This window comes from Cydia pomonella, chromosome 14 (genome assembly GCF_033807575.1).
Source record: "Cydia pomonella isolate Wapato2018A chromosome 14, ilCydPomo1, whole genome shotgun sequence".
In the NCBI taxonomy this organism is placed as follows: Eukaryota; Metazoa; Arthropoda; class Insecta; order Lepidoptera; family Tortricidae; genus Cydia; species Cydia pomonella.
Window position 1 is genome coordinate 17387239 of NC_084716.1, and position 20232 is coordinate 17407470.

At 37.2% G+C, this 20232-nt stretch overlaps 1 protein-coding gene and 1 long non-coding RNA gene across 6 annotated transcripts in view; one reads left to right on the forward strand and one right to left on the reverse strand.

Annotated features, from left to right (window-relative positions):
* Positions 1-1136: 1136 nt before the first annotated feature.
* On the reverse strand, positions 1137-2201 carry LOC133525100 (uncharacterized). Its single transcript, XR_009800516.1, has 2 exons — positions 1710-2201; positions 1137-1328 (listed from the first exon to the last, which is right to left on the reverse strand). It is a non-coding gene; the product is annotated as an uncharacterized LOC133525100 (long non-coding RNA).
* Positions 2202-5884: 3683 nt separating this feature from the next.
* The window catches only part of LOC133525095 (paired box protein Pax-6), a 77494-nt gene continuing 63146 nt past the window's right edge, over positions 5885-20232 (forward strand). For 4 of the 5 annotated variants that reach the window (XM_061861341.1, XM_061861342.1, XM_061861340.1 and 1 more), the window contains exon 1: positions 5903-6013. In XM_061861341.1, coding sequence (XP_061717325.1) covers positions 6001-6013 — 13 coding nt within the window. In that variant the 5' untranslated portion in view covers positions 5903-6000. Of the gene's footprint in view, positions 6014-20232 lie in introns of all 5 variants that reach the window. The other variant, XM_061861343.1, reaches the window with a different exon arrangement.

Sequence of the window (20232 nt, forward strand, 5' to 3'; positions counted from 1 at the left end):
TATTTAAATAATACCAGACAAATGCGAGCCGGACTCGCCCATCTAGGGTACCGTAGTTTTTAGTATTTGTTGTTATTGCGGCAACAGTAATACATCATCTGTGAAAATATCAACTAACTATCACGGTTTACGAGATACAGCCTGGTGACAGACGGATAGACGTACTGACAGCGGAGTCTTAGTAATAGGCTCCCGTTTTACCCTTTGGGTACTGAACCCTAAAAAGGAACTTTTACTTATCATAGCGCTCTTTTTGGATATACTGTATAGTAATATTGAATTTACTGCTCTTCTGACCTATTTCGGTACCTTTTATGTACTTAGTACTTACCTACATACATATTAAGGTTATACAACTATTATTTCTAGAATCAAAAAATCAATACAAACAAACCTACGTAATATACACGTATTTTAAAAACATAATCCTCGAAACTCGAAAGCTCCTCTTTTTGTAAATGCAATGCAAATAAAACGCATTAAACTTAATCATGACGTCACGATCAAGTATCATTTAATAAGGGGCGTTTCGTGCATAGATAACGATTGTCAGATTTGACTCTCATTTCTAACTTTTGTATTGCTTCAATGTTATGGGTCCCATAAAGACATGTTTCTTTTATAAAAACTTATTATCTAGCCTAGCCTTTTGGCAGTATTTTCTCGAGCTTTACGCAGTTGATTGAGGAATCTGCCATACAAGACAAAAGCATTTTCAAAGCGACTTTCTCTTAGAACACCCCATCTATCCGTCTATCTATCATAATTTATTTCAGGCAACTAGCGGCCCATAGATAAATACCTTAAGATTAGCATACACATTATAAAAATATATTTTAAAACTAAATACTACAAATCACATTATTTTACTGCGGCATGAAACTATTTATCATAAGACATACCCTTTGAGACTGTCTACCCATTGTTTTTGTATATGACAGCTACACATCCTTTCAGCAATGGCTTTTAGGAACTGCAAACTAATAATCTATGGCCCGCTGATTTTACCAGTGCAATCAGTCAACTTCGGGCAGCTTGTGGCATGCAGTTGGGGAGTAACGATCTCACGTACCCGAGTGTTCCTAGGGAGTTCTGTCATTCGAAGGAGGGTGGGTGGGACAGGATTATCTGCTTCTGGGTTGCCTTGGCCGGCCGGCCAGGGTGGAGTCGTTAGAGCTATAAGTTCCAAGGGTGGAAGTGCAAGACGCGAGTTGGCACAGTGGCTGTTACAGCCACTGGGTTGAAAGCGGTGCACGCCTCTCGATACCCCTGAGCCGCTCACACCAGTGTTACTCTTGAGCCATCCCAGATGTCGCTTTTTGTGTCGTCTGCCGGAAATAAAATTGTATACCGTTTTATTAGGCAGGCGTCTGGTTATTTATCCCATAGCTCAGTGTTTAGCCCATCGCTTTCACACAATAACCTTGTTTATTTTAGATTCCAACAACTCTCAATAGTCCTTACACCCTGTCGGGCCTGCCTCTGCGTGCGTCCTATGACATGGGCAAGGGCAGCATCAGCTCGGTGTACATCTTACATTTCATGAACGTGTCAAAAGGGCCTCTACGTTAGGTTAGGGCTCGGCGCACGCTTCTCAAAGGTCCGGAATACCATTGTTCCGTGATGGGAAAGACATACAAATTAAAATAATAATAATCGTTAATGCAATGCTCTATTTGTCAAAGAAAATAAAATTGTTTCACACTCACAAAACATTCATTCTTATTTTTGCTTATTTTTTCATACATTAAGTATCTTTCTGTAAATAAGATCACAATTTTCTCTCTTGTCAGATTTATTTTACTATTTGAATAACATGACAGCGTCAAATGTCGTAAAAAGTATACAAGTAAAAAGGTTTAAGAAAAGAGTCCGCAACATATTATTTATTAGACCTATTAGCAAAGAATATCCTATTAGTACGGTCGCGGAAATTGATTCTTTAGCAACTTGCGGTTCAAGTAAATTTGGCTGTATATACTTATGGTAAGAGCTGTCCATTGTAACGTGACACGTTAACTGCTAAAGAATCAATTTCCTCGACTGTACTTACAAGCTAAGCCTAAAGTGCCATGGCAATTAATGCAAGCTTACGAATAAATACAAAAACCGGACAAGGGCGAGTCGGACTCGCCCAACGTGATTCCGTAATTTTTTTAGTATTTGGTTTTTTATATACTACGTTGGTGGCAAACAAGCATACGGCCCACCTGATGGTAAGCAGTCTCCATAGCCTATGTACGCCTGCAACTCCAGAGGAATTATATGCGCGTTGCCGAGCCTAACAACCCTCCTTCCCCTCGTTGAGCTCTGGCAACCTTACTCACCGGCAGGAACACAATACTATGTTGTTATAGTGGCAACAGAAATACGTCATCTTTGAAAATTTCAACTGTCTATCACGGTTCATGAGATACAGCCTGGTGACAGACGGACGGACGGACAGCGGAGTCTTAGTAATAGGGTCCCGTTTGGGTACGGAACCCTAAAGATGAAAACTGCTGCCATGTTACTATACATTTAAGAAACACAGAAAATCTGGAATTGACATATTGAAATATTATATTGTTATCTTCTTCTGCACGACTTTTTAGTATGAGGAAGCTACTTAGGTACGTAAGGCTACCCCCGATTCATTTGTTATGAGGGGACCCTCGGCCTTAGAGCACGCATAGCACAAGGGCTACGCCCGACTTTCTCAATATGAGGCCGCCGCTGTAGCCCGACGTCAGAGCGTTCATATCATTTCGGGCTAGCATGACGGGCTACGCAAGACTCCTTTGCCATCTCACTTACTTAAAAAAAATCTTAAATTTAATACTCTTTTACTTGAATAACCTTTTCACTTTTAGTTACATGTATGGCGTGCCTAAAAATTATATTTTTATACATTTGAACTTCTAAACTAAGTAGTAGCTTACCATCAGGCCGGCCACCAACGTAGTATAAAAAATACCTACTTTCCACTTTTCTCTTTCGGTTATCTTATAGTTTTTGAGTAAAATAGCTGTGACATACGGACATACAGATATACAGACAGATGGACATGACGAAACTGTAAGGGTTTTTGCCATTTTGGCTACGGAACCATAAAATGCACACTGTAAATTTCAACTACCTAACCCACTCGTATTATAGATCAAAAATTCCTTTTCCGCAAGAAGTAAGTAAGCCAGTAAGTAGTTTATTTTTTGTACTTGTTAGACAATTCTATCTTAGTGTACCGAACTTAAAGGTTATTTTTTTTACTTTGAGAGCGCACCACCGACATACTTAGTGGTGTACGCGTATTTCTCTATAGCTGAATGTTTGTAGATGATTATCTTATATCGATACTTTAAAATGTTGTGGTATTCCTAACAGCCATTTTAAATATCTTCTCTTTTAAACTTAAGTTTTTCATGCATTCCTGAAACGGAACAAGTCTATGATAGGATTGATGGGAGAAAATAATGCAAAAACGCAGCATTAAGCAAAATGATCATTTGTGATTCAGGGTTAATATCTATCGGGTATCACTGAACCCCAACAGATATATTTTTGCAATACAACACAAATGCACACCTCAATAGAAGAAAATAATACTGAAAAACAATAGGCCTGTCTACTCGCTAAGAAGCACTTAGGGCAGCTTGTGATGAGTCAATCTCTAAGTAATCTGCCTAGTTACCTACCTCAAAACGAGACCGCTTTTCCATACAAACGTAGTCCCCATTACGGATAATATTTTTACAGTACATATGTTGCTACTTTACCGCACTAGTGCGAAAATTAGCATATTACGTTACTGTGTCGAACATTTAAAGAGCCATGTACTGTAAAACGTTGTACGATACATGTGCGAATAAGTAATTCGCAACTCGTGTCGATTTAAAACACTCCCTTCGGTCGTGTTTTAATTTATCGCCACTTGTTTCGAATTTCCTATTTTTCGCACTTGTATCGTAATGTACTATTACAAAATTGGATGTAGAACGAAGGGAATATCAATATCCAGAGAGGAAAATGGGGACTATGTTTGTATGGAGAACCGGTCATCCCTTTTCCTTTTAATAGTTTAATATGCTTCGGCACATGATTATTTGAGAAAATATACACGCATTGTATTTCCATTACCTTAAGCAGAGAACACGGTGGCTTCGAAAGAGTCTCGGGTCATGTGGAAATAAAGCTCTTCACATAATGTTGTGTAATTCTCCTTTTTCCGAAAGTGTCCGCGAAATGTCCAAATGCACAATTGCCCAGAGTATGCAGTATTCTCTTCATCAGCTATTATGGCAGCCAGGGCCAATATTTTGATTTTATTATTTATTTCTATATCGACTTGCTTCCCATCGAACCAATTTTTTCAATATGATTGACATTTGTGACATTTGTCATGAACAGTCCGTTATTTGGACGGCTCGGTGAGCTCGGACAGCCCGGTCCGGCCTGTCTCGCGCTCGGAGACTCAACGATAGTGTCAACGCATAGAGATACTATAATATAGAGATGATGGCCCGGTCGCCCCGGCCCCGGAACGGTCCGGCGACGGTGGCGCTCCTGAAAGTCCGTGTGACGGCTCGCTCCGGTCCGCCCCGGCCCGGTCCTGGCACTGTGTAGCGTGAGTCATCCTTTATCCGGCCTACCGCCGGTCCATCGGAATAATTAGTATAAGGCTCACGACCTAAGCAATATCCGAATTCGGTCCGAGTTTTCTAGACCCATATTTTCACGGGTTCAGATCGGATTCGGATCCGACGTAGTGCGAAACCGTTCTTTTCAAACCAAAATGCATTTTTCCTGCAGTTCCGGCCATCCTAGGTTTTTTATTTATTTTCTGGCCCCCTATTGAAAAAAAAATCCCACCATTAGCCGTAAGGTCCAGGGCAGGTATAAGGTATAACTATTAAAAAAGTGAAAAAAGGGTATGTAGCAGTGAAGAAATTAGGAAAATACTCGTAGACTCATAAGTAAGTAACAAAATCCCGAATTGATAAGTAGGTACTTAGTGCGAATTGCTAATAAAAACTTGACTCGTGTAAACTGAGCTTATAAAATGCGCATTAGTTCCGTTGTAATGTAAATTGATACGTATAGATAATGCTAAATTGCTAATTTTAGCATTCAGAATCAATTTATCTAAAATTTGCTTTTATACAACCATAACCCTCTAGATTCGAACATACGAGAAGTTGGTTAAAGAAAGGCTTGATTTCGAAGCGTTATGAATAATAGATGTATCGTTTTCATCTAATCACTTCAGACAGACCACTCATAATTTCATTAGTCAATATTCTAAAACGCACCGTCATATAGTAGCGGCCGCCAACGTCTCAGTCAAACAAAAACTCAAACAAATCGGCCGACAGATCGACAGACATCACTACCGTTCGGACTGGGTGGTACAAGCTATCATACCATCTAAGTTCATTACAACGATTACAATCAACTCACGACTAAACTATTCCTGATATTCAACAATAGATGGCGCTGCATTCAGCACCATCATTCAGCAATTATGTCCGTACTGCTCTAACTTACTGCGCTAAGCTAAGTTTGAGTAAGACGGAAGCATGTTCGGCGTCGTGTTCAAAGGAGTGATTGTGATTGATGATCCGATTGTCTAATACCGCATTAGGGTCAACAAATTTCTTGAATCGTGCTTTTCTTTTGCAGGTCACAAAGGTGAAGCGCGGATGTGAAAAAAACAGTTGTAAAGCCACGTTCAATGACCGTTTAGACTTTAGTGTCAACCCTGTGTCGTTATTTAATTAGCGTGCGCCAATAACAAGCGCGTATTCGGTGATAGTTCTTAAACTCGGCTAGGGTTGTCAAAAATAAGTGCGTAAAGAAACAGTCATTGCGCTGGTCGCGGATCGTTCCGTGTGGGGGGCAGGCAGCGGGGTGGCGCTGCACGGGGGGTGGGGGCGGCCGGCGCCGGCGCACGCCGCCACCACGCTGGTCGGCGGGCTGGTGCCGCCGCGGGAGCCAACCACGGCGGCGGAAGCGTTCTGGAAGATGCCGCACAAAGGTGAGTCTATACGAAACGATATTCAAATAAAAAATCATTTATTGTCAGAATAACCTGAAATACTAACTTACACACCTAAAAATATGTGTGTTATTGTATTAATATTACCTAATTACCTCCAAAAACACGTATAAGGTAATATAGGGTAAGATAAACATTGGGGCAATAGAAACACTTGTAGCGAATTATCATATTGTTTCTCCTGCGAGCAAAATAAAAAATAAGTGTTCCTCGTACCTCGTACCCAACAGGACCGACAAAACACATTTTGGAAATCTGTATATCTTTCCGAAATATGTCGTTTTACACAAGAAAATTGTATTAACACGTGCACAAAAACAATAATAAATAAACAGAATGCTAATATGATGTTAAATCTACTTGACATACTTTAGGAATGAAACATTTAAGACTAAAAACTAAGGCAACGTTTACACGAGTCCAGTTCGCGAGACAAATTACTGAGACGTTATCGATAGTGTTAGAGATTCGTCAAAAACTCAAAATTACTCTTTTTTTTTCTATACTACGTCGGTGGCAAACAAGCATACGGCCTATCTGGTGGTAAGCAATCTACGTATCCTATGTACGAGTACGCCTGCAACTTCAGAGGAGTTACATGCGCGTTGCCGACCCTAACACCCCGCACCTTCGTTGAGCTCTGGCAACCTTACTCTTTCTTACTATGAGTAGGGTCTGGTGTTATTTGGTTGCGGTATTCTCTAAGGTGGAGGCACTTCCCCAGTTGGGCTCTGCTCTAGATCTGGATGTTAACATAAACTTCCTACATCATAACGTACACACCGCAGCAAAAAGTGCATAGAATTATTTAGGAATAGAAGATTTTCATAGTACACTGAATAACAAAATACAACGGTTATAGAAGTATTTAAAATTGTACATTAATAGTAGTAGATGCTAGTGGATTTGGAATCGATTTATTTATTCAGCAAATAAACAGTATTAATGGATTTTTACCGTTTGACTCGGACAGCCATCCCGTATGTTACACTGATAAATTATTCATTAAATTAAACTGTTCATTTATTTAAAATTCCCTATACTATTTCAATAAACGAAAACACGAGTGCCCGTGGGCTTCGTAAATGGAAGGAATTATGGACTATGTATTAATATTATATTTTGTAATCAATTGAAAATCAAATTATATCCTTTGTAAGTAGACAACTGGCCTAGTGGGTAGTAACCTTGCCTATGAAGCCGATCGTCCTGGGTTCGAAACCCGGTAAGGGCATTTATTTTTGTGATAAGCACAGGCATTTGTTCCTGAGTCATGGATGTTTTCTATGTATTTAAGTGTTTGTATATTATATATATAGAACATTACTTGTCTCTTTCATAAATGTAGTTGTTATTCTTGAAATTCTTCGTTATTTGTATGACTTTTCCTTTGTCATTTATTTATATATTTATTTGTTATTTATATATTGTTTATATATAGTAATAAATGTAGTATACCTATATATATTAAATATTTGTAGTATATGTATTTTATTTTATTTTTGCACCACCCGTTACCTTGATTATGTTCGCCATTTCTCTATCTGAAGGTTGTCTGGAAGAGATCGCTGTTTAGCGATAAGTCCGCCTGTTGTTACCTACATATTTATACCTTTACATACTTTGTACCATTTTTTTTTTTGTAGTGTGCAATAAAGCATTTTATTATTATTATTATTATTATATCGTTGTATGAGTACCCATAACACAAGCCTTCTTGAGCTTACCGTGGGACTTGGTCGATTTGTGTAATAATGTCCTATAATATTTATTTATTTATTTATTATTTATTTAAATAAATGAAAACACGAGTGCCTGTGGGCTTCGTAAATGGAAGGAATTATGGACTATGTATTAATATTATATTTTGTAATCAATTGAAAGTCAAATTATATCCTTTGTAAGTAGACAACTGGCCTAGTGGGTAGTAACCCTGCCTATGAAGCCGATCGTCCTGGGTTCGAAACCCGGTTAGGGCATTTATTTTTGTAAGCACAGGCATTTTCCTGTTCCATGGATGTTCCTGAGTCATGGATGTTTTCTATGTATTTAAGTGTTTGTATATTATATATATCGTTGTATGAGTACCCATAACACAAGCCTTCTTGAGCTTACCGTGGGACTTGGTCAATTTGTGTAAGAATGTCCCTATAATATATATTTATTTATTAATTATGTAGTGTTCGGTTCCTGATGGTGAGTAAGGTTTCCCTCCCAAGGACGCTTGACGGGTCAGCAACGCGCGTATAAAAGTTGTCTTATACTAGAACGGTCCAGGTCCGGGCCGAGGAGTCTGACACTTCATCTTCTAAAGAAAGCATCATCATCACCGATCACCCATTATAGAAAATAAAGTGTCGGAAGCCAAGGTCCGGGCCAGGACCAAGAGTAGAGGGGCTGCTTAAGATCAAGCGGGCTGCACTGCACGCTTGTTTGCCACCGTCTTGGTATTGGCTACCCATAGTGTTGTGTTCCTGCCGGTGAGTAAGGTTGCCAGAGCTCAACGAGGGGTGGAGGGGGGGCGGGTTTAGGGTCGGCAACGTGCATGTAACTCCTCTGGAGTTGCAGGCGCACATAGGCTACGGAAACTGCTTACTCGTACCATCAGGCGGGCCGTATGATTGTTTGCCACCGACGTAGTATAAAAAAAATCGTTTGCAATGTTGTTATTTAACTAAACAAAATATTATATAATGATTTGTAATGCTTGTGTAAGATGTGACTTGCCATTTAGTAATCTTGAGAGGTCATCTTTTTGATAGCTTATTGCATTTAAAGCGAAAATGGTTTTATTTACACGTAGTAAGTTAACTTGCATTAGAGTAGTAGAATTACTTAAAATTCAATTGCTAAGTTGCTTTTATTGAGTATTTTATTTGGGAAAAAAAAAAAAAAAATCTCGAGACGTCTTCGCCATCTTGAATCTCAGCGATTACCTTTAGAGGATCTGCTGAATTGCGCATTATGTCAAACTTCAACACAAAACGTCACTTTTAATACTGAAAGATCAGTATCAGATCAGTATCATATTGGAATGAGATTTAATAACTAAAACTCGAATTGGCCTGCTTGCACGGTCACGTCTGAAAATATCGATACGGACAAAGTGCCAAAAATATGTATACACCACCCTAATATATGGACCATAAGGTCGTGTATACATATTTTTGGCATTTCTATAGTGTCGATGTTTTCAGACGTGACTGTATGTGTACTTCAAATCTTGCAATCGATTTATTCTCAGGATAGTCAACAACATTGTCTTTAGTAAAATTTTACATATTAATTCCAAAACTAAGTTTCACATGAGTACAGTTATAGCCATACCATACCTAATTAAGTACGCTGTACACAGTTCACAAAGACATTAAGTCAAGTGTGCACGAGGAGAGTAGCGCTGCAGCGGTTGCCACGGCAGCGCAGCAAGTCCTAACTTTCCTTACTATTGGTTCGAGTCTGACCAAACTAACGCATGGTATTTGGAATGACTTGACGTGTAAAAGAGCCCTTGAGGTCTACTTGCAGAATGTTTTTTTTTTTTAATTTTTTGACTAAGTGTGAAATGTCATCATAAATGTCAACTTATACTATGAAAAGATGACGTTTCTAATGACGATGCAAAGTTATTAGCTTTGCTAGATGGACTTTAGTAGAAACGTATCAAAATCTAAGTTTTAGGAAAATTAAGATTGAGATTTACAGTGGCATAGCTTTACGTACTACATTATTTACTATGATATATAATTGTATACAAAAATATAATCTAATAGAAATAGATTCTTCTTATCAAAAATTTTATCAGCAGGTTTTATCAATTGAGAATTTTTACCTAGTAGTAGACCCAGTAGTTTAAAATACTCAAAAGGTGCTAGTAAAGTTTTATATTCTTTTTTTAAGTCCAATAGAACATTCATTACTATGATTCATTGCCCAGAAAATCGCGTCAAACGCGCTACCAAAAAACGCTCCTTAAGAGAGGGCTATTGAATTTTTACGTTTTTATTTGTAAGGACATACTTCAACTAAAACCATAGTAGGTTAAAGTTGACTCGATAGAAAATCATCTCGAAAATATAGTTCTAATATTTGGTTTTTATTTTATATCGTTGTACCTTGCATACCACAGCAGTATTTTTTTTTATATAAAATAGCTAATGATATAGCCGAGGGACGTGACGAACAAAATTTAAAATACTTAAGTACTTACTCCGTTGGCTCAGCGACCCAAAATGATACTTGGCCTCCGACACACACCACAAGACAGCGCCACGTTTCTCGGTCCTGTGCGACTTCTCGCCTATTGTTGACTCGTAGTTCGCACAGATCCGACATTTGAAATAGAACTATATTTTACGTTAACCCGCGGAATGGCTATACCTTCGGGGCGCCAGGTTTTTGTCCCTTATTTCCTGGTTTTACGCTCCTTAATAAAAATTACAGAGAAGTGAGTAATATTCGAGTTCCAATGGTACTAGTAACGAAATCTAAGTACGAGTAAGACAGTGGCGAGTTTGGAAACTTGAGGCAACTATTGTGTAGTAAACAAGTAGAGTTGCCGAGTTAGTCATACTAACTGGACTAAACTATCCTGATGAATTTATGCTCGGGATTTGTGAGCTAAATACAAGATAGCAATTTATTGCGACGCATAATGTGCAAAGATGGTAGCGACGGTAGGGTTTTCTTGGATTGTTATGGGATCAATAAGTTTACTACACACACTTAAAACAATAAACAGTTAAAACGAAATAAAGGTCATACACGAAGGAAATAACGACCAAAACCTCCAGAGCTGGAATCGTACCGGCGTCCTCTGTTTACGCAACAGACCGCTCGGCCATCCGGTCACGGTGGCACGGCGGCACAAGCCTTCAGGAAATCGTCATATACTTGAAATTTTCGACCCATCTGTCGCGTAAAGAGGACGCTGCTTCCACTCCAGCTCTGGACACTCGAAGCCTTGGTCACTTTTTCCATCGTGTATGACATAATAGTAGTGTGGCTACTTGAAATAACACAAATTAAAATATTTAACATACATAGAAAGTATTTTAATTTGTTCTTAGAGTAATAAACAGTTGTATCTCTGCCGAAAATCAAAGATACTGAGTCCTCATTTTCATATCATAGTTTTGGGCTGAGTCAAAACTGTGGGCATTTTGTTTCAGTATTGTTTGATGTCGGAAATCGTTGACGTATCATACTAGATCCTTCAATCGTGGATGACGAGGGCATTCATTATATACGACATATTATTATATACGAAATCGAACTCACAGTCTTCACTGGACAAGACTGAGTACTAATCATAGCACACGTTACGTTTCTCAAGTTGAGCAAACCAGTAGGTTAGAATCCAAGGGCCGAGTTTTGAATTTATATTGCTCGTTTTCGTATTCTCCCTTTAATATTGTCTCCATTACTAAGCATTTAAATTCTACTAATAGAATTGAAAACGAGTGGGCAATGCCAATAGATTCCCAATTTCTATCGCTTGTTTTTCAAAAATAGCATTGCGCCGTTTTTCACAGATTTTTGAGTGACGAAATCGAGCGCTCGAACTTCAAAGTCTTCAAACCCCCCAGGAACCGTCGAAGATGTCACTTCCCGTTCCTTCTCTCCGGGAGCAGAAAATATTTGGTTAAACATTAGGTACTTATAACTTTAATCGGTATATGAACCCGATATATGAAATTAATTATGCGACACATTATTTTTATAGACACTCGTACTAATTCATAATAATAAAAGTTTTTACTAAATATATTACGATAGAATTAATGAGAGAAGTCTCGCACGTTTTAATTCAATAAAAAAACTTATCAAAACTACCCTTTAAACCTCGAATTGACTAACTAACCAGAAAGTTTTTACAACTACGACTTACAAGATAGAGTGGCAAGTTGTCAAGTAGTCAAGTTCGCAAGTTGGCAAGTCGTTAGCGGATGACCTTTTGAGACGCTTGTTAGGATTTGCATAAAGTTTGCAACTCGACTATGATTCTCGGTTTTAGTTCAATTTTTGGTTTCCTCAATGATGCAAATTTTCTAGGTTTCAAATAGTAAGAGCAGTTTTTTTTTATTCAATAATCGAAAGCCTCTACTCACTACATTACAAATCACACATTTTTTTACTCAATTGTCAGACTTATTGTTGAAAAATTATAAACTTCATAAATAAAACCAATATGACATGTAGCAAGTAGCTGCAAAGTTAAGTGATCCCCCTCCCTGCATAGAAATTTGTTTACAAGGGGGGCGGGGGGGGGGGGGGGGGGGGTAACTTATCTCTGTAGCTTACTGTACATTTTCACAAATTCATAAAATTCGGTAACAATGCAAGTGCATTGTCTCGTGTAAATTATGCCTATAATTTAACCGTTGACACCATATTCCATATTTAAACTTGAACGCTCTAGTTCCAGCAGACAAAATAATGGCAAACGCGCTCAATCATTAAAATTCCTCGAAGGCGGTGGTCGCAATTGCTGTTTATCCCGTTCTAACAGCCGTTTTTCCGGTCTATTTGTCTTTGTCTGGCGCTTAATGTGACAGTCTCGCGGCATGCTCGGTTTGGCTGTGTCACCGAGCCAAGTTGCCGATGCGAATTTGTGGCGTTTTTAGGGTTTTGGTTAAACCTAATGTCTTTGTATAAAATTGCGTGAGGCACGGAATATAAGGCTGTTATTTTCATAGTCAGCAAATAGTGTCGTTTTATTTAAATACTTAAATATTACATTTTTGTTTTTAGTTACAGATAAACCTATAATGTCTAAAGGACGGGCCTTACGGACAATAAGAATGGGGCCTATACAGCGGTGTCACGCACACGGATTCAAGCCAATTGTGCAGTCTAACGCCACTACGCGATTGGTTGATGAGTTCGCATCACGCGCGCGATTGTTCGCAACTAGTTGCGTTCGACTGCACGATTGGCTCGAATTCGAGAGTGACACCATGCACTGAATTAGGGCCATTCTTAGTGCCCGTAAGGCCCGTCTTTAGATATATCTGCCAATGACTTATAGGTACTTACCTACCTAATACCTAATTAAGATGATTTAGCGGACATACGTCATTAGTTATTATCTAACTGTAAAATACCTTTTGTGTGCAGTACAACTTCATCCGCGTACTTAGAACTTAGTTATAAAGTACTTTCTTCTCCGGGTCCTAAATTATTTTCGTACCTAAAAAGTTTTCTAACAAATACACAATAATAAAGTATGAGTATAATTTCGGTACCAAATCTTGGGATTAGTTGTCAAGCGGACCCCAGGCTCCCATGAGACAAAAAATGCCGGGACAACGCGAGCAAGAAGAAGAGTATAATTTCGGTACCAAATATTTTAAACACCTACAATGTGGTAACATTATTTGCCTCTACAGGAAAAAGAAAGAAAGGTACGTTCCAAAATGGATGGAGGTTTTAAAAAATATCGCTTACGTTTAACCACTAACCAACAGGTATAAAAGTGGACGTTGTTTTTCAGATCCAGTCGTTCACATACTTAGGCGGCCTCTACGTGAAAGGAAATACAAAAGGGCTTACGCTAGTCTGTCTATTAGTGTAGTGTCCGACCGAAAACGGATTTATTACCGACACTGAAGGTTCGGCTTATCTGTTATCTACATTCGGCCTAAATCTACCAAAAATACAGTTTCGGCGCAGCCGAAAGGTTGGGCAGTTTTTTTGGCCGAAACCGAAACTTCGGCCGATGTTTCATACACAGGCTTAACAGACGGATATTTTCTTTTTTCGTGATTTTGACCTAATAAGTATAACTTATATAGACTTCGTAGAGTCAGGTAAAGGGTTATTAAAAAAACCACCCAGTATATCTGTTAACTTCATCACTTTAAAAATCTCAACTGACAAATGACATTCTAATTTTAAAAGCTCAAACCGTCCCGGTTACAAATAAAAGAACGCCGAACCGTCGGCATCGGACACGGAGCGAATTTCGAAAAAGGAACAACGCGCGCATGCGCTCAGACGCCGCGTGACACGTGGCCGGCGCGGCGTTTCAGTTTTGAATTTAGAATTTAGGATCTGCGTTTTGTTAGCGAGATAAATTAAAAAGGTGAAAAAGTAAATTTATTGCTGTGCAGATTTTATTGGTAGGTAGCTTATAAGTACCTAAAGGCAAAATTAATATGCCACATGTTCTTACTTATTATAACACAGTTTTTGGTAAATTGACTTATTTCTACGGCCAAATAACATATTTGTTTATATTCATATATAGTCTCGGTTAGAAATTCATTTACTTTAAAAGACACTGCACCTACTTAATCTTTCTGGTTTAACCCATTGGTTGACTGGTAGAGAATGCCTTATAAGGCATTAAGTCCGCCATTTGTACCTTCATGTATTGTGCAATAAAGATTAAATAAATAAATAAATAATAAATAACACTCTAATCAAAATTCGATAACATATATCGTAAACCTTTGGTACAGGGAAATATTAAGAAAAAAAAATCCGAAGATAATTTCTAATTCATCTGAATCATATCTATTAATGGGTTTTTCCAAAATGTCTATTGTACTGGTATTGTCTTGACGATGGTCGTGCGTGCGTGGCCGTGATCAGCGCTTACCGAACATGCTCAGTAGGTAACTTGAGTGTTTGTCCAAAAGCACAGACTTTTTTGTACTTCTATTTTATGTTTATTTCTACGCACGCCCAGCGGCTATAAGACAGACTGTCAAAAGAAGTTTGTCAACATCGCTGCTCAAAATACACAAACGCACTGAAAACGCATATTACTAAATATAAAATACAAAAACCCTAAGCATACGACACACCTAATTACGTTTACTCAACGTAAAGTTTCAGTGTGGCCAATCCTTAATTAGCTTTAATAGATGGTACTCGGAAAGGGGACGGCCGTTTCTCCATACAAACCTAGTCCCCGTTTTCCTCTCTAGATTTTGACATTATGGAAAATATTTTTACATAATTTGATGTATATCAACCATAGCGTAGGGGACGTTCGACTTATTTAGATTTTTTGAATTAGAATTAGGAGCGAAAAATTGATTTCAGACACATTTTTAATGCTTCTAACTCTTATAATAATTAAAAATTCGAAAAAAAAAACAAACGTAGGGGTATAGCTAGGGTCGATATTCAACAAATAGGGTCAACATATTTTCAATAATGTTAATATCTGAAAAACTATGTTAATATATAATGAGTATTCTTATGTATAATAAGTTGCCATATGAGATAAGACAATTACCTAACAAATTACTTATTTACTACCGGATTACACAAATGGTTAAAGGATAAATGCTTTTATTCCTTAAACGAGTTTCTGGATTATTCTGTTAACTAGATGTATTATATAATTCTGAATCAAGTAAAGTGACATTAAATTCATAGTTAAACTCTTTTCTGTAATGTTCGTATATAAATTTATAATGTTCGTAATATTTAACTACGCGACTTGCATGTCATGTTTTGGTATTATTTAGTTTTGACATCGTAATGAAGGGTTTATTTTTTTTCTCTAGCTTTAAGTTTGCATGCCATATTTTTTGGCTAAACATGTGATACTAAATTAATTTACTTTTGACATCTGTATGCAATTACCATGTTTAAGCAAATAAATATTTCTATTTCTATTTCAAGGAAATTGTGATTTTGTCGGTGAAATATTGCGTTTATGTATATAGTTATGTATATGTATATATCCAATGAGAGGAAAATAAGGCCTACATTTGTATGAAAAGGCGATTTCGCGCGAGTCCTTCACTTTCGTCTTAAGTAGGAATACATTTTTGTCAACTACTTGAGCGGTTTTATTACAGTTAGATTTTAAATCCATAATTTTCATTACTAAACAATAAACTTCAAAACAATACAGACCGCAAAGTAGTCTTAGTCCTATTGTTTATTTTTCATCTACGGTTTTGTTAAATTTGTCAACTACAAGCGACAAAGTTTAAGAAGCGATTAGGGACTTGTTTTTTGTACTTTTGAAATGTTAGGACAATTGTTTTGTTCTATTGTTTTTTTAAACTTTATAGGTTTGGGTAACCTGAGCAACCGTTATGGTTGAATTCTTTGTACTACTTATTATACAATTATTTTATACAAGAAATAAAAATAATATGTGTCAAAACATTTTGTATAAAGACAAATTTACAGTATGATCATTTAAGTATAGTCATGAAGTGAATATCAATGTCGATATTTTATTTACTTTTTAATTTTATTGGTAAAAGTATCATAAAATGAATTTTTAAAGTAATTATTACAATTAATAATGTAAACTATAAGTAAACTAAAACTAAAATATGACTAAATTAAATCTAAAATAAATTTAAAACTGGCCCCTGCGGCATAGTACCGAAGACGCTGGCAGCATTTCCTCGCTGGATCGTTAGACTGAGCGAGGAAGCTGCCAGCTCTTTGATCTCCTGTGGCGTCTCTGAGTCTCTTAGACAGATCTTTTAAAAGACTCAGAGCGCCAGGGCCCCACGGACCAAGGGCCTCGACACCGAATGGAATAAAATTGTACTCGGCGCCGATACCCCTGTACTTTCCTACCTTGGCGTTCTCCGCCGCCTCTGCCGCTGCCGCTGCCCTCACGGAAGTTCGGTGGAGATGTGACTGGGCTAGTGTGTCTACACACGTCGCATCCCACACCAGCACCCGCCCCATACTCCACGGAATCAGGGACATCTCGTCCGATCTCTTGCCGTCAGTTCTGGATATGCCGGTCGGCTCTAAAAGATTTTTTTTTTTAACTCAAGTCGATATTCACTGCGCTTAGATAGTCCAAATAAATTAAATACCTATTACAAAAACTACAATAAAAAATCATAATACAACACTAAAATAAACTTTACTACAAACTATAACAGAGGTCGTCAACATTTTCGCACAACGCGTTATTATAAAATACCGAATGCATAAATGTCGTTTGTGAACGTTTTTTTCAAGGGGCGTGGTTGACAGCATTCGCAATAAATTATGTCAGAGCGAAACAAACGGCTCGACGAATGAATGAAACTGTTCGGTGAAAAAAGTTGACATTGGTTGAAAAAGTGTGTGATTATTTGTAATTGATATTGAGTGTTAAGTTCGAAATTTGAATTTTTTTAAGTGTTTTGAATTCTTAATTTTATAATTTATTACTAAGTCTGTTACATTTGTACATTTTGCACCATACGGAATTACGGAGAGCAGATATTATTTACGAATATGACAGGATTATAATATTTAGCATATTTGATTCGTGTTATAAAGCGCTGGTGGCCTAGCGGTAAAAGCGTGCGGCTGGAAATTCGGAGGACGCGGGTTCAACCCCCGGCTCGTACCAATGAGTTTTTCGGAACTTATGTACGAAATATCATTTGATATTTACCAGTCGCTTTTCGGTGAAGGAAAAACATCGTGAGGAAAAAACTAAGACTAATCCCAACAAGGCCTGGTTTACCCTCTGGGTTGGAAGGTCAGATGGCAGTCGCTTTCGTAATAACTAGTGCCTACGCCAAATCTTGGGATTAGTTGTCAAGCGAACCCCAGGCTCTAATGAGCCGTGGCAAAATGCCGGGACGACGCGAGGAAGAAGATTCGTGTTACAAAAGTAGATAACTTTTTTGAATAGTGCTTGGCTATTAAAACAAGTATATTACTTTTACAGTACATATGGGGCTACTTTATAGCACTAGTGCGAGAAGTAGCATATTACGTTACTGTGTCGAACATTTAAAGGGCCATATGTACTGTAAAACGTTGTACGATACATGTGCGAATAGGTAATTCGCAACTCGTGTCGATTTAAAACACTCCCTTCGGTCGTGTTTTAATTTATCGCCACTCGTTTCGAATTTCCTATTTTTCGCACTTGTATCGTAATGTACTATACTACTCCGTAATATAATAAAATAAAAGATTTATTTAATATTGATTGCCGCAACGTCTGATTTAATAAATAAACTTTAAAATTATATAGACAATCAACGGGAAAAAAAAAAAGAAAATGCCTAAAAATAATTTACTTTCTATGCATTTAAAAATGTTATTACATTCCCGGTATAAAATTGGTTTTTATTTATTTAATTCCAATAAACCCGCTTAATATCAACCCACTTCGTCAAACGGGATTTAACGGATTCAAAATGGCGTAACTACTATTACATCTCCCCTACAGATTAATTCAAAAACAGATACAAAATAATAATAAGGGGATGTCACCAGGTGTGTCTCACCCTTATGTAATTGTCTATTTAAATAAATTAAATATTACATAATATAGAATGTGGAGTGTTAATGGCGGTATAGAGGAATTAAAACGTGTACATTTGGATTTTCAAAGAATTTAAGCGAACATTTGTAGTACTAAAATGAATAAGTCATGAACGTTATGGGTACTAACAAATTGTAACGTATTAAACCAGTGTGTGAATGTTAAATCTAATGAATATATGTAATAAATTATGGAACATGAACTATAGACTAATGTGTTATAGAACAAAATATAAGGTTACAATGTACAATAAGCTAAAACACAAAATTTATAGATACATGAATTTCCTAAGGTCAACATAAAGACGGGTTTTTTTTTACATTGGCATATACCTTATCCGAATTATTGGTATTGAAGAGTCAGTATGCTCATGAAATGTATGATTAACATAACCATACCATACCATAAAACTGGCTTGTTTTTGTATAACTAAAACTTTTGTGAAACTAATCCTACAATACAACTTATAAAAATGAAAAATAATAAAAAATCAAAATAGCTGTTTTATTGTAAAATGGGTGGCGGAACCCAAATTAGGCTAAGCCTGGGTTGAAAAGCATGTTTAACATTATGATTATTACATTATACTTAAAAAAATATTACGAACTATATACAAATAGGTGAACCAATCGCGCATGCAAGTTGTATAGTGTATGTGTGTGATTTTGTGCGAGTATATGTAATTCAAATTAGCTCCCATTCGCTAATAGGTTTGTTTGACGCCATAAAACAACTACATGTCCTGGCTATCACGTAAAACCAGCACATACGCAACGTAAAAATGCAAAAAAACATCAGTCCAGTGGTAGCAAACCGACTAAACTGCAGCGACAATAAATGAAAATAATAAATAACTTCAACTACACATGAAATTTATAGCATCGCCATAAAAACGGGGATTAAAAATAAATCGCTCGAATAAATTGCACCTCTGAAATTAAAACACTCCCTCACACGACACGCGTGGTGCGCGCCGCAAGCCATGGGCGATTCGCTAGGTCGTTTTATAGACGGCTTAAAGTACTTTAAAGATTTTCGTTTAAAATAAAAGTCATTTTTGTATAATAAAATACCAATATATTCTATATTGCTTCCGAACTGAACATTTAATTGGACTCTAATGTTCTCCAAATTGTATTAGTGTAAGTAGGTACTATGAGATTTAAAAAATATTTTTGGGTTGTTTTTGAACCTGCAGATAAAATTTATAGATCTACTTTAAACAAAGTTCTCAAATATGGACACTTGTGTTATGAGATCACCTGGTTGTCCGTCTTTTCAGTACTGATTTTTTTTACATTATACATTAACTAATATGTTTTTTTTTTGCATTGTTTCATTGATGTAACCACTACATGAATACAGGAGAAGATTAGTATATTAAGATTCTAATAAAAGGCAATACTTGTAGCCAAACTCACTACGATCTGCCTCGCCTCCGCTCATAACCGAATCCACGCGAAGGCGGGGCGCGCATTGTCCATTGTTCTTTTAACAGCCTCGCTTGTTAGTGCACCGATGGTTGACGACGCCTGCAAGAGGTGTGATTAATAACGAGTTTTGGCGCGAAATCCCTCGTAATTGGCGAATGCTTGACGCAAATTAATTTGTAGTTCCACCCACGCAATAAAAATCGGAAGTAAATTCACACCTGTGCTCCCCTGGGGCGTATTTACAAATACCTGATATCATTTATACTCGTATAGTATTCTATATTTTTTAATGGGTTGGGTTTATTTGATAGGTGCTTTGACTAAGTATTGGAAAAATGTATTTATCACCTACTTTAACAAAAATATAATGCTGCTGAAACAGTAGATAAGAAACAGTACTTTAGTAAATTAAAATCTTACAAGAGTTGAAACAGACATAAAATATACATATAGGTATTACAAAAGGAAGACGGTAAATCTTTGAAAAAAAAACGATCTAT